The sequence below is a fragment of the Pygoscelis adeliae genome, unplaced genomic scaffold, assembly GCF_000699105.1.
Source record: "Pygoscelis adeliae isolate BGI_AS28 unplaced genomic scaffold, ASM69910v1 Scaffold121, whole genome shotgun sequence".
In the NCBI taxonomy this organism is placed as follows: Eukaryota; Metazoa; Chordata; class Aves; order Sphenisciformes; family Spheniscidae; genus Pygoscelis; species Pygoscelis adeliae.
This window is the reverse complement of record NW_008824359.1, coordinates 6,552,124-6,567,025: the sequence shown is the minus strand read 5'-3', so window position 1 is coordinate 6,567,025 and position 14,902 is coordinate 6,552,124. Positions and strand designations below refer to the sequence as shown.

Below are 14,902 nucleotides of genomic sequence, written 5' to 3'. Positions count from 1 at the left end.
TAGGACGAGAGGAAATGGCCTCAAGTTGTGCCAGGGGAGGTTTAGATTGGACATGAGGAAAAATGTCTTTACTGAAAGAGTGGTTAAACATTGGACCAGGCTGCCCAGGGAAGTGGTTGAGTTACCATCCCTGGAGGTGTTTAAAAGACGTGTAGATGTTGTGCTTAGGGACATGATTTAGTGGTGGACTTGGCAGTGCTAGCTTAACGGTTGGACTTGATGATCTTAAAGGTCTTTTCCAACATAAATGATTCTATGTTTCTATGAACTGCCTATTGTTTTTAATTAGCCTACTTCAACGTGAAAATGTTTTTCACAAGGGATCTAAAAGTTTCCCTTCTGGTCCTCATTTATGGAAAGACCTGAACTCATGATTAACTCTAAACATGTGAGTATTACCCTTGAGGTTATTGAGGCTATGAACTTGCTTAGATATAGAACCTTGTTTAAGTACAGCACTGAACCAAAAACCTGTGGATGATCATATGCTTGTAAATTAGAAAGTGGAAATGATATTGATTATAAAGCATCCAATTTTCATTGCTAAAATCTTTAAATGTAAGCGAACAGCACACACATTGAAAAATGAGGTTTCCTATTATAGGTAAAGCATTTTGTTTGCAGTAAAGTCATTTGTGTGTCAGCTTTGAATTGAAAAGTTCACATTTGGAGAAGGTAAGTGGTACTCATGCTGTAGATTAGAGCTTCTCATCCTTTCGGTCGTGTTTCTATTAATTAGAAATTCTTCCTACCTCATCATAGGTCCAGGTTTAGAGGTTTGAAAAATCCTGTGGTCTTTTCTGTTGCTTTTCATGCCTTTTCAGGGAGGTACACCTCATAGGTTTAGGGTCTAGCTACTGGCTACCAGTGGAAAAAAAGAAAGGGTGGAAGGGAGAAAGGGAGGAGGGGAGGAAGGAAGGAAGAAGTGAAGGAATGGAAAAGAAAGAGAAAAAGACAGGAAAAAAAGAAAGAGAAGCAGAAAGAAAGTGAAAAAAGTTAAAAAGAAGGAAAAGGAGAAAAAGAGGAAAAAAAAGAAAGAAAAGTCACTGAAGAGAAATGCATTTCACATTCTTTAAAAGATACATGCATCAAATTAATAGTCAATAAACTCCAGCAAAGAATGAACTGCATAGTACAGATGTTCTGCACGTAATAGTTTCCTGCAGTTTTTCCTTTGACAAACGTCCTTATTGCACTCGTCTTTTGAAGCATATGAAAGCAGCATTTAATCGAAATGGGTCCCGTCTAGCACACTGATGCTGCTTCATCTGACAGCAGCCAAACTGCCTCATGGAAAGTAGTTTAGCTCCAAATTAGCTTGCTTCTACGTTAAATACCAGCTTGCCTGAGAGATCTTTGTGAAGACTCCCATATATATCTGTAATATTCTGAGCTTTGAAGCATATGTGCCCAAAAGCTGAGATAGTCTCTGTTGAGAAGTACAGTACAGTACTCCAGGCTTCATCATAGACTAGAAATGGCAATTATAAAGTATTTGAATGCAGCTGACAAGACCCTCTATAAAAGCAGTGTTACAGTGAGTATCAGAGCCAAGAAAAGTCTTGGTAGTCTGGGCAGATACTGTTATGAGGAGAATCATATGCGTAGTACATAAATAGATGAGCCAGGATCAGGATGGAGCAATTAGAGAAATCTAGATTCCCACATCTCTACCAAGTCTATTTACAGTATAAATTACTGCTTCTTTATACATCACAGCTGGTCCTGGAGAGTCACAATGAAATTGGGGTTTTGGTGTGCTAGATGCTGTACAAAAATAGGAAAACATACATGTAGTCAAAACTAACTGGGATATTAGTAAATTAAATACTAATTTAGTAATTTTTAGTAAATTTAATACTAATTAAGTACCAGATCATGGAGAGGGGAAACTTCATCATTTCGGTTTCTAAATCATTAAAATGTGGCACGCTTTTGCCCAGGACCTTGCCTCAGGCAATTTCTGGCTATGGTTCAGAAGTCAACACAGCAAGGAAGTAACCTCAGTAGGCAGCCTGCATGCAACATCTCTGTTTGGAGGCTGTAAGAGTTTAAGAGGTTTGGCCAGGGCATGCCAGTTCTTAAGTGCCAAAAAACAGATCCTGGCACTGTTTAGTTTGTATCATATAGGTGTAGGCACGAAAAATGGGATAAAAACAGAGAGAAATTGTCCTGCAGTCTGTCCTACCATCAAAAGCCTTGTCTCCGTCTGCTGAACAGTCCTATGCATTTGTGATTGCAAGATGTCTCACAAAGTTGTTTGCTACTTCACTACTTTATTCAATATCCTGGGCATGGGGATGGCAGAGTACAAATGTCCTCCTCACATTCCTACTTTATGTACCTTCACCTGTGTTGCTTAACGGCAATAAAGTGTTAAACCACCTGCTTCATAAAGCAAATAGTTATTACGTGTTGTCTTTGAGCAGGCAAAAGTCTGTGTTTGTGATCACTGGAGCAAGTCCAGCATCCTAAGGAAGTTCTGACTTCTCACCCCCACCTGAACCAACATTTTGAAATTTGTCAGTATTTAGGATTTTACCCCTCTCACTCCAAGAGCCTGAATGAAGCCCAGACCTGGTCAGCATTGCTCAAAGGCTGGGACTTGGCTGGTGCTCAAAGATACACACAATAAAATGGAGATCCAGTTGCAAAGTAAATGATAACTTTTAAAAAGAGCTTACAAAAATAAAAACCATGGCAAATGTGAATGTTGGGTCAGAATGCATTCCCTGATAGCTTAGAACAAGAGGTAAAGTGATGGAGAAACTGGGTCTCATGGGTTTCATTTTAATGTTCCCCATGGAGCTTTCCCCTGCCAGGTTTCTAGCTGAAAGTCTCTCCTGTACGATCACAGGGTAGTCACCGCAGACATTTTTCAAGGCCAAATCCCTTTCAAAGCATCTGAGAGGGTTGGAGAAAAGTTCAAAATGATTTAACAGTAGAACAGGAGGTAATATGCCCAAATGATGAGGTGAAACACCTACAAATCAGAAAAGGGTTAAAACAGTCAGTTCTTCTCCCTTAGCTGCAGTGGATGGCTCCTTGAGACCATCCCTTTAGGGATGACCATAAAATAATCAGTCTCTCACTAATACTCTCCTAACCTTGGTGACATATTTAGTCACACAAGACATGAGTTAAATCAAAAAGATGAGCATCTGGAACTTTCCAGTGCATCTGTATGGCCCCCGTGACTTTTGCTTGATCCCCTTAATATCCCCATAACATATACACCCCCTCTGTATAGATATGTACAGTAAATGCCATTTCACAATGAGCTCAAGGAACCAAGATTCAGAAGATAAGGTCCTCCAATCCATCAGGAATTTGGTGTCTAAGTACCTCTGAAGACCTGACCCTATGTGAAATTTCTGGGGTTACACAAAATGTTTACGATTAGGAAGGACACTGAATTTAGGCTTTCTGAAGTCCCCTTAACGTCACAAGGACTCTCTGAGGGGTTTAGGTAATACTTATCTGGACGCTGTTAATTGCAATGCAATTTTTTGTTACTCTGCAGGGCTCACCCAAGTGCAGGTCATAGATGGATGTGCAAGCTTTTCCAGCCTGGCCATCTCTAGCTCAGGCACAAACTGGAAACTCGTCTTCACTGTCACATCACCTCCAGGTAAGCTCCATTTTCTGCATGTTTTTTGATTTGGTTAACTGAACTCAAAACCCTACAGGTAGTCTGGATTTATAAAAAGGGAATTAAGCTTTGTTTGAATAAGTGGATCAATGCCAAACCTCTAAATAGCCTGACTTCTGTTACACTTCCAAGTTGGCATTACCCAGGCAGCAAGAGAGCTGGGTGATTCCTGTGCTGTTCACGCAAGATCCCCAAAATCAGGATGAGTTAGTACAGAGAAGTATTGCCAGAGAAAGGTATTTCTTTCTTCCTGGATTCCCTAGCTATGAATCTCTTGTAGGAATCAGTTCCTTAAGGTCAGCTGAGTGACCCAAACAAACTCTTTCTTATAAATTAAGGCCTCTCATTCCCTCTTTTTTTTCCTGTTTGCGTTGAGTAATTTTCCATCTATGCCTTTTACCGACCACTTATCTGCACCTGGTCATCTTTATGAGTGCGACAGATTATGCACACCCAGAGCATGCCTCCAGGACTGGGCTCTGTTAGGGTCTCTCTGAGCAACCCAGTAACGGTGAAGTGGCAGGTGTGCTTATGCCTCCTTAGAAAAACCAGCCGAAGGGGATGTCGGCACCTTGGCAATACGGCACCGCGTGAACTCTGGCTTGTAAAAGCCTCAGGGCATCTGCACAAGAGAAGCACCTATCCAAGTGTTTGGGCGCCTGAATTTATCTACAAGTCTCACTCTGAAGGTATATGGGAGTCAAAGTGCTGGTTTCTTGTCTCAGAATGACTGCTGAGGCAAGTCAATGGAGAAGCAGGAACATGCTCTCTGGCATGTAGTCCAAAGACATATTAAGATATAGGTGTTGTAAGACCATGTGTAAAGCCTCTATTCTGGTATTACATATATACATACATATATGTATATATACGTATATATATCTAGATAGATAGATGATATAGGTATAGATATAGATGATATAGATATAAGCATAGCTATAGATACAGGTATCGCCATATATATTTATATATATATATTTATATATATATATATATAACCTGAGACCCATGAGGTGGAAAGAAGCCTAGGAAGGACAGGTAGAAATATTTCCAGGAGAGGTAAGGCGGTGTGTGTGCCACTGCATAAAGCCCTGATGAGTACTTCTTTGAAGTACTGAACATAATTTTGTTTACCCATGTTCAGAGGTGATTTCAAAATGGAGTAGGTACAGACTGAGAGTTTTTAAAGATAGCGTGGCTTGTTTCACCCAGAAAAAAACAGAGAGAGCAAATACATCAGACAGGTGAAGTGGCCAAGTGGGAGCAGCTAATGAAAAAATCTGAGCTAAAAAATTAGAAGAAGGTTACATTTAGACTGTATTTTTCTGAACAGCCTACCTTAATAGATAGGAATAGTGAGAGCAGATCAAACTGCTTTTGGATGGAGGTCAATACGCTTACGGATGATATTGTACAACACGGTACACACAATAGAATGGGGTAGGGTTTATAATCCAAGAAATCCCTTCCTACCCTGGGATTAAATGAAGATCCAGATTTTTTTTTAATGAGAAACTTTTGCTCCTCCTAGTCACAAGTGGCTAATCAACATCGAGTGTTGCCCATGGCTTTGCAAAGGGAGAATTGGGGTGCAGGGAGTATTTGGAGGTGGGCCTTTAAAGGGGGGGCATATGTCTATTTTGAGGGTGTATGCTGCCTAACCCCCACAGCTCCCATCGCCTTCACATCAGTGAGAGCAGATGGAAAGCCAGCACCTCACAGGATGTGACTCTTTAGTGGGAAGTACAGCTTAATGAAATGTGTTTTGAAAGCTACTTCAGGGGAGTCACAAAATTTTCTTTCCTCTAAACAAAGGCCAAACGCAGATCCCTTTTATGAAACATTTAGCCAGTCGGAGTGTTGCAAAGGGATGTTTACAGCTAGCAATGTGGACAGCCGATGCATCTGTGCAGGTATCACCTGGGCAAACCAGAGTATTGCACACTTTTAATATGCATTGCAAAAGCACAATCCGAACAAGTAACCCCCTTTGCTTGTTTGTAATTGGGAACCATGCTGGAGACAGAATAAAGGCTTTTATACTGCCAGACTCTTAGTGAAGATATTTGCTTATTGATTGACATAAACAAGCAAAAATTAAACAATCAAATAGTAGATGTTTGGGATACATTTTCACGACCAGGTTTCTGCACATACCCTGGCATAGTTTGCGATTTGGAGACATCTCAGAAGATGCAGTTGACATTGAATGCAATAATCTCAAGTGGTGGTTCCTGGGGAGAGTAGACTATTCATAGCACTGCTGCATACTCTTGCTCCTTGTTTTACAGTAATATTCACTTAACTGCTATGGAACCCAGTGGACTTGATCCATCCACTTTCCATTTAAACCAACAGCAGCCTACTCGCAAACTGTTAGAGTAGTGTGAAGCAGCTTTAAGCACCTGTCTGTGTAAAGACCTCGATATCTGTGAGGTTACTTCTCTCCCCTCAACTGAAGTTCGTGTTTGTACCTGCAGGCAAACTTTTCCCAATTGGAACATGCTTCCCACATTGTTCTGATGAAGCCCTGCTTTGTTCAAGTGGACAATATTGACACAAATCTAATTAGTTTCAGATAAAAATACTTACAGCTACTTACCTTAGTCTCCAAGCCTCCATCTGACAGTTTCTGATTTTTTTTTAATGAATTGATGAAAAAAGGCTTTTAGATTTTTATTAAAAGTGGAACTCAAACAGGTGAAAGAAATATCCATACGTCAAAATGATTAGAATTGTGGGGTTAGGACTGATAATGAGTCAGGTCATAAGATAGGTAATGAGTTGATGCACTAATCCACATCTTTCAAATTGGTCTATAGAGAGTACCAGGGCCAGTTTTGTTAAACTCCTGTCCTTCCCAGGCACATCTCCATTCAAAATATATTTTGGAAGTGGTCCAGGGAACCAAAACCTCTCTATATTTCGGATTTTTAAGATGGCAGTATTAGGCATCTTCCAGTCCTTGAAGCTCAGATGCTGAGACCCAATGAACTCTTGACCACAGAAACTATGAGTAGTGGCTGGCTTCATTCTGACTTCATTTCAGAAAACTTTAGGATCCCTCATGATTGGGTAATGAAAAGCATTACCAAAAGCTTGTGTGCGTCAAGAGGCTAAATATTTACCATGCTAACAGTAAGGACACTGACTTTTTTTGTTTATAATGTTCATTACGGACATGGTGGAAGATATTAGCTAGTCCACTGAGAGTTTTCTGCATCATGGACTTAAGCTTAATGATAGTGAATGTTTCTAGGTTCCCCATAACTTACATTCATATGAATCAGGTATAGCCTGTAAAAAATGTGCACGACTTAGCACCTTTCTTGTTGCAGCCAGCTTCTCTGTCTTGCTAGGCAGAATGTGGATGTTTTCTGTCTGGACCTGATCTGTTTGGCCTCAGAAATAGATATTTTTCTGGGTTTGATAGTCAGCTGGACAAATTCATGGAAGAAATATTAAGGATTGTTAAATATAAAGAGGCTGTCTCTGCTTCAGGAAGCACTGAAAGCTTGAAACTTACATTGGAGAAGTATTGTTACATATTTGGTTTGTCCTGCTACTCAGTCATAAACAAATACTGTTGGCTAATGCTGAGTGTGGAGATACAGACAGCCTTATGGGCTGTTCCTGCATGCATTTTTAACAACAGCATCACTGTTGAAAGGCTATAACCTGGTGTTTTAACTGTGAAACCCCTGTGCTTACTTTTGTAATAAACTCTGACTGCTTTAAATTCTCAGGGGCTAAGTTTACCGTGCTGTCTCAGCCATTTACCATCTTCCCTGTCCCCACGGGAGTGAAGGCCAGCATGATCCTTGTTGTCACACTGAGTTCAGCAGCATCTGCATTCATCCTCACTCTTGCATTCTGCTGGTTCAAGAAGAGCAAAAGCAACAGTAAGTTGGAAATGCCCACTAAAATTTATACTTGCAGACTCCCTTTTTTATTTAACAAATCTCCAGAGTGGCCACAACAGGAATCAGACAATGTCACTCAGAGAAAGCTCTAAGTTCAGCAATTAGCAGTATAGTTTGTAGTTCCAGGGTTATACAGTTTTCTGCCTGTAACAGATGCCTGAGTCCTGTCTGGAAAAAGTTTTAACTGTATGTGAAACATGATGAAAATCAGGTTTCTGTAGTGCAGAGAAGGAATTGAGAAACAAAGGAAATATTTGCTATGATTTCAATGATCCATTCAGCCACTACATTTTCCTGATGAAGGGTGACATAGCAAAATGTGGTGAGGTTATGCAAAGCCTTGGTGCTGACCAAGGACTAGACACGGCTGCAGTGTGAATGCCACAGAGACAGCGGCACAGCCGTGCTCACATCCCATATCACACTATCAACATCATACGAGTCAAAGTGGTAATGGGAGGGCTACAGTTTCTCTGGAGTTCTCCCTCAAACAAATCCACACCTCTACTGATTTACCTTAAGGTTGCTTTCTTTTTAGCAATGACCTTAAAACAAATATAGCTTTCCCACTGAAGAAGACATAAAGATATTTGCATAAGAGAAGAACTGAAGATAAAAGGATGTGACTGTAGCTGGTAGCCTGACTGCCAAACAGCCACCTTAAACTTCTGGATATGTTGAAAGTTACCGATAACTTGGCCTTTCAGACACACTAACTGAAGTTGGGACCTAGCCAAACGTACAGGTAACTCGTAGTGGAGGAGTAAATGCAAATCCCCGTTAATAAGGCATCTCCCACTAGTTTCAAGACCTTCTCACTAGTTTCTCCAAACTTCTTTGAAAATCCAGGCTAAAGGGGCTTTCTCCTAAACTGCACCATGAGCACTAGCTGCAATAGGTCTGAATTTCTAGTATTACTGAACATGGTGAGAACGTGAGGAAGGATTTTACTGAAGAGAAAAGGTAGGATCCCTAATGGCAAAACACAAGATGGCATGACCGTAAAAAAACTCTCTCTGCTTTTGGGCAGAAAGAATACTTCTAGATCATCTGTTAATTCACCAGCAATGTATTGTTGTTTGAATTAATAATTGCTGCTGAGCTGAGGATGGATTGAGAGTGATGCAACTGTATGCTTCATTACAGAAACGAGGACTGAACGGCCTGATGTACCACAGGCCGGTACCAAAGAACCACGGAAACAAGCACGGCCTCGTGCATCTCACATCCAGCCTTGCTGCAATCAAGGAGAAAATAAAAGTGGTGTGCCTGTAGCAGAAGGTGAGACTGCAGTTTGACAATAATTCAAATTTATTAATGGTCAGACATCAAAAGAGTTGGTTTAGGTCTTTTTACAAACTGTAGGTTTGTATAGGAACAATGGCAGAGTTCTTCTCAGAATGTCTATCACTTTATTACCTCCTCCTTCTCCTCCTTGGTATTTTTCTATTTATCATTTTGTCTCCTTTTATATATATTTTGCAAAATCCTAGCCCCACTGAAGGCAGCAGCATAATCCCCCTTACACTCAATGAGTCCATGATTTCACCTAATGCTTTTGGAGTAAGGCAGGGACTGGTGTTCCCGCAGTGTCCCCAGCATGCCTGGAGCAACAGGGCTTCTCCCTGCCCAGGTCTCCAAGTGCTGCAGCAATAACTGCAGCACAGTGCTGGAGCGCAGTGCTCCAAAAGCTCTGGACAAGCTTGCAGGCTGTGGAGGACTGCAGTGAGGTACACTGCAGGTAGGAAAATACACTCAGGCCTCATTCGTGTGGTCTCCATTACCTCCACCACTCACTGGACCTTCATGCCGTGCTTTCTGAGCAGTGAGTCCAAGCCAGCACCCCAAAGAGGCTCCATTCCCACCCACCCCACTCAGTGTTCCCCTTTACTCTCTAGGGTCCCTGCCACAAACACCCCTCTGCCGCACACCTCCTCGAGACTTGTCTTTTCATCATCTGCTGATCAAACACGACTTCTTCTGAGGTCACGGAAAAGCTGACAGCCTCGGGGGCATGTGGCTGGCAGCATAAAGCACTGGCTTCCCTCTCTGCAAGTGTGAAATGTTCTCATAGTAGTTGGGGTTTTTTTTTTGTCTCACCTGCCAGCAGCGCATATCTAAGGGCATTCAGATAACCCCGCTGAACCACACATTTACTCTGCTCTGGGAATTTCTTTTTCCCCCTCCTTCCCAAAGTCTGTGGATTACATAAGAGGCAGGAAGAGGTGAGCTGGAGTTTTATCTCCTTTTAATTAGCGTCTATTGCAAAAGCAGGGGGAGAGAGGGAAGGAGAGAGGAAATTCTGCAGTTTATGTGTTTTGATATTTGCTGTACTCCTCCAAAACACAGCATTCAGCTGTGTGCCTTAGGATACATATCTGCTATAAATTCATTTTTTATCTAATTTGTCTGAGATCTAAGCTTCCTGTGGAGGTCTGAGATCAAAGGATCTGATTCTGTCTGATGTCGGCTCTGACACATAATGCGTGCTGACTTAGTTCTGTCTATAAACTCGCAGTGGGAGGCTGCCATTCTCCCTTGGCACCTTTACATAGTGAACTTTCATTTCGGCTGGGGAGGCTGACAGGTATAGCGTTGATTGGAGCTGTCGTGTAAATAATTCATGGAAATATTTTTTTGTCAGAAAAAGGCAATCCAGCCACTTAAAGTCTTTTAGGAATAGTTGCAAGACAAAAAGATTCCCCAATATGTTCAAATCTAAACAAGGATAACAGTATCTTAAGTGAACTTAATACATATGACTTGGAAATGTCTAATGTTTGATTTCCCCTTATTTAAAGTGCTGTTGGTTTTGGAGAGAGAGAGAGAAGAAATCAAAGCTGCAGTCTTTTTGTTTAGTTTCTGCTTTATAGCGGTTCCCCCCATAAGAAATCTCACCTTTCTAACACAATTAAGTGCTCGGAGCCTTTATTATTAATCACCACAGTAAGTCTTGCAAGGCAGAGTTTTTCTGTTTCGTAGGTGCTTACACAGTGTAAAGTCCAATGGAGGTAGGGGCCAAGACTGTTGTCCCAGAACGAGTAGCTAAGGATGCAGATCAGGAAGAAAGCTGTATGCGTAGATATGCAGTACTGCAGAGGAGAAGGGATCAAGATACTACCTTGTCTGACCTTGGTGTAACAAAAAACCTCCTCAGCATCACATAATTATCCTTCTCTTGAATTCAGTAACTTTTCATTGAGTAACGCATGGTTAACAGAACGGCACCTGGAGGTGGAGGAACATATTGTTTCTTTTTTCTTTTCGCAATTTATTCTGGTGCTTCATCACCTTCACCATTGAAAAGTTGTATCCCATAACAGCTTGCGTTTCCTAGCTTGAATTTCTAGTCCTTCCAGGTATTGTACCTTATTGATCCTTATCCTGAACTCCTTGGCCACCATTGCCCAGAAATCACTGTTGTATTCCTGAAGAGGTTCTCCCACTCTGCAAACAGGGTCTCCTCGGTTGCTCAGATCAGCTCCGCTTTCTTCCTTTCTACCAGTTTGCCATTTTTTCCACCTTTTACAAAATCTCATCGGAATCAATTTTAGTTTTAATTCCAAATCACTGGTGGAAACACTGAATATTACCCATTTCAGTGGTAGTGTCTGGTGCTGCCACACATCCCCACCTCTGAGAATTATTTCCCATATACAATTACTGCCTGAGCTCTGCCTGTTAGCTGGTACTTAATCCAGATAATCATGTGTTTTATTGATATTGAATAGTTTGTATTTAATTTTATAAAATCAGGATATTTTAGATTACTATGTCATATAAATCTCAAGGCAGTATTTCTGAAACTGCTAATATCCAGAAAACTTTTAGCCTCCTCCATTAATTCAAACTCATTTGAAAAGACCTATTTTCACAGTTGAAAATGTCACTTTTGAAGATGAAGAGGGCATCAACACATATCAAGAAATACCACAAAGCTCTGGTATAGGGGATCATGACCTGATCATCTTGTTTCTGTGTATAAAGAAGAAAATTGAACCTAGTGATTTATGTAATTTGTACTTTAAAATGTCCAACTACCTAATGTTAAAGCAATCTTAAGAAGGAAAACTGTCACACGCAGAAACATGTGTAGATCAGGAAAATTTACCGACAACTTTCCGGTGGATTTCCAAGAGGTCCAATCTTGAAACTGAAAGCTATGAGTGTACAAGTAGAAAAAAAAAAAACCACTTCTTACCAGGAAAAGTGAGTATAAGCATGAAGAAATAGGGAAATTGTAGAAAATAAATGAAGATGGGGAGAATTGTTATTAGCCCTGCTAAGGGTTAAACTTCAGGGACAAACCTGAAAAATAAGGAGTTGTAACAGCACATTTTCTGGGATCATTTGTGGTAAGGACCTATAATATATGCTGATGAACAGACTGCAAAAGCCGTCGTTTTCCACTAACACATGAGATATGTGGACTAGAACTAGTTCTGAATTTGGAACGAGTATAAAAGGTTTGGGTCTAGGCTGGTTTCATTTTATTTTCAGGGGGAAGGGAGAGGATTGCAAGAATTTTACAAATGTTTTTAGCGTCCAAATGAAGCAGACTGCCAATCTTGCACTGAACTGATGGCACACCCTGCCAACTCAGAAGCCATCTGTTGTAACACTACAAGTGATTCTGCCTCTGTGGTTGATAACTGTTTGGTTTATTAAGATGTAAACATTCTTTGTTTCCACATGAAAAATGTATAGTATATATTTTGCTTTTTCTGCATTTTTTCAATGGCATTTGTTAAACAGCATTGCAGGTTACAGGCTCTGCCTTGAGTAGGATTCAAATGTTGGAAATAAAAAGTTCTACCTTATATTACAGCCTGATTCATAAAGGGTTGATGCATTTTATAGATGGGTAGTATTAAAATTATTATCAGTCTTAGCAATACATAGCTTATTAACCAGCTGTACTCTATATACTTTATTATTAAGCATTTATCGAAATATTTGAAAACCATTGGAGGATGCTCTAGGAGCTCTTAGTGTACCAAACCAGCTGTTTTGGCTGATGTATATTTATTTGTGGAAACAGCTTATGGTTATTCAGTTTTAACAATTTATTTCTGTCAAAGTAAAATTTGTGGCCAGTTAGAATTATTTCCCCAACAATAACTGCTTTTTCATTAACATCTTTAACACACAGTAAAGGCATAGAAGGGTAAGGAAGATGAAGGTAGGGTCTTACAATTATTGTAAAGCACAAACAAGTCTTGCTTTCACAGATATGGAAGGAACTGGAGCAGTGGGACATGCCACAGGACGACTGGAGGAGCTGAACCTGCAGCCCTGTGAAGCCAAGTCAGTGAGAAAGATGAGCACCATCCAACGTAAGACAGGTAACAGAGACACCTTTTCTTCAGCTCGGGACAGTGACAGTCACCAACAGCCACGTGAAGGAACATCTGGTGACTCTCTGGAACTTCAGCACCCAACAGTCCCGAGGTGTTCCAGCCAGAAGGATGTCCCCCAGCCTTCAGCTGGCTACAACAAGGAAAGAGAGAAGTCCGAAAGGATGCCCAAACCTCAGAACGATGTCGGAGAGCATGCTGCTGTGGTAGCAGCAGAGGTGTAAGAGAAGTGATGTGAGGTGCTGGACCACGGGCAAAGCAAGCTTTGCCTGGCTTGCAGTCAATGCAAAGCTGAGTCTTCTGTCTCTGTGGTTAAAGAAAAGCATACGCATATTAGCATGGGGAACCAGGCTGCCACGCTGCACATGTACAAATGAACCTGTTACCTGGCAGCCAGCTGGGAGGCTCTGGCCATGTCTATGTCGTTGAACTTTCTTAGCTTCCAAAACAGGGTGGGTGCATCCAAACTGCCTGTTGAGAGTAGTTCTTTTGGCACCTCTAAAACTCTCCCCAAGAGTTGTTTGGGGGAGTGCTTAGCTGGCTAGCTAGGTCGTCTTTGAGATTACATTCAAAAGCATTCAGGGATTAGCCTAACAATTCAACTGTGCAGATGATCATATTTCTGACACTTTAATATACTAGCACTGATGTGGTCTTAGTGACTAGAGCAATGCTGATTCGTATGTATGCATATATACAAATATATAGGAATTTTCCCATTTCTTCCAATCATGCCTTTAGTTTCATTCAAAGAACCTCCCTATGTGCATAAATCTTTTCCTTTTTCTGAGGAAAAACAAACATGTATTCAACTTCCATTTCATTGTGACTTGAGTAAGTGCTTCCTATTCCTCCCTAGTTAAATCTTCTTTGTTTTTTTTTTTTTTTAATTAAAGTATTTTGCTGAGTTAAATATTCACCATGTCATTGCTTTCTAACACCCTTAAATCACTGGCTTGTTATGAACACTACTCTTGATGAATGATAATAATAATGCTGATGTTTTTCGGTTGCTCAGAGAATTCCTCTGTGCTTTGCTTTACTGAGCTGGAAGATGAGGGACTTTATTATGCCCTCTCTGTACCATAAATTTCTTGGTTGCGAGGTGGCCTGGTGGCATAAGATAAAATTTATACTCCTCTGCAGAAAAAATACTTAAGCAGGAAGATGAGGTTTCTGCCCCAATCAGCAGTGGCAGAAAAAAACCCTTGATTTGAAAAAAAAAAACAAACCCAAACAACCAACCACAAAGCATTTCACTTCAAGCTGAAGGAGCTAAGGTGCAGATGCTGGTCAGTGAGCTACAGAGTTCTCCAGGCACAAAAATAGATTCACCAGCATTGGCTCCTGCACTATATTGTGTTTATAGGCGTCATTTTCTGGTGAAATCGGACTGATTCCATGGTGAGCCAGGCTTCTGGCTGACTGCACAGAGGCTTTTCTGGCTTAAGACATTTGAGGATGAGGGCCTTATATTATTAAGTGCAATAGATCAGCCTTCCTGACCTCTTCCCTGTTATGGAAGAGCAATTTCTTACAGTATTTTCTACAGAGGCCAAAATATTCTTTTACATGAGTCAACATGGTAGATTCCTAAGCCTCATGATTCCAGGTCCGAATACCTTGCAGAGACATCCAGGTTTGGTGAAATGATTTGGAGACCCTCCCTTTCCTCCACAGCTGATACTCAGTTTTAGATGCTTTCATGTGGTAGGAGATCCTTTCCTCTCTGCAGATATATGATTCCTCCATCCCCTGAACTCCACTTCCCTTCAGTAGTTCTACTCCTAGTAAGTGACTCTGTCATATCCAAGCGGTGTGAAAGCAAATAATATATCATTACATATGTCAGAATGTGTGCAAATAATATGGAAATAATATTGAATATAAATAATCTGCAAAAATTATACAATGGAGCCTTCTTTTTGGGAAAAAAATCAGACAAACTGGAAACAGTTAAGGGCTTTAAT

The 14,902-nt window shown here is 40.8% G+C and overlaps 1 protein-coding gene across 1 annotated transcript in view; it reads left to right on the top strand.

Annotated features, from left to right (window-relative positions):
• Positions 1 to 13,156, top strand: part of PKHD1 (polycystic kidney and hepatic disease 1 (autosomal recessive)) — a 279,334-nt gene extending 266,178 nt beyond the window's left edge. The window contains exons 62-65 of the mRNA XM_009319748.1: positions 3,524 to 3,631; positions 7,399 to 7,554; positions 8,722 to 8,856; positions 12,807 to 13,156. Of these exons, the coding sequence (XP_009318023.1) occupies positions 3,524 to 3,631; positions 7,399 to 7,554; positions 8,722 to 8,856; positions 12,807 to 13,156 (749 nt within the window). The remainder of the gene's footprint in view (positions 1 to 3,523; positions 3,632 to 7,398; positions 7,555 to 8,721; positions 8,857 to 12,806) is intronic.
• Positions 13,157 to 14,902: the final 1,746 nt, after the last annotated feature.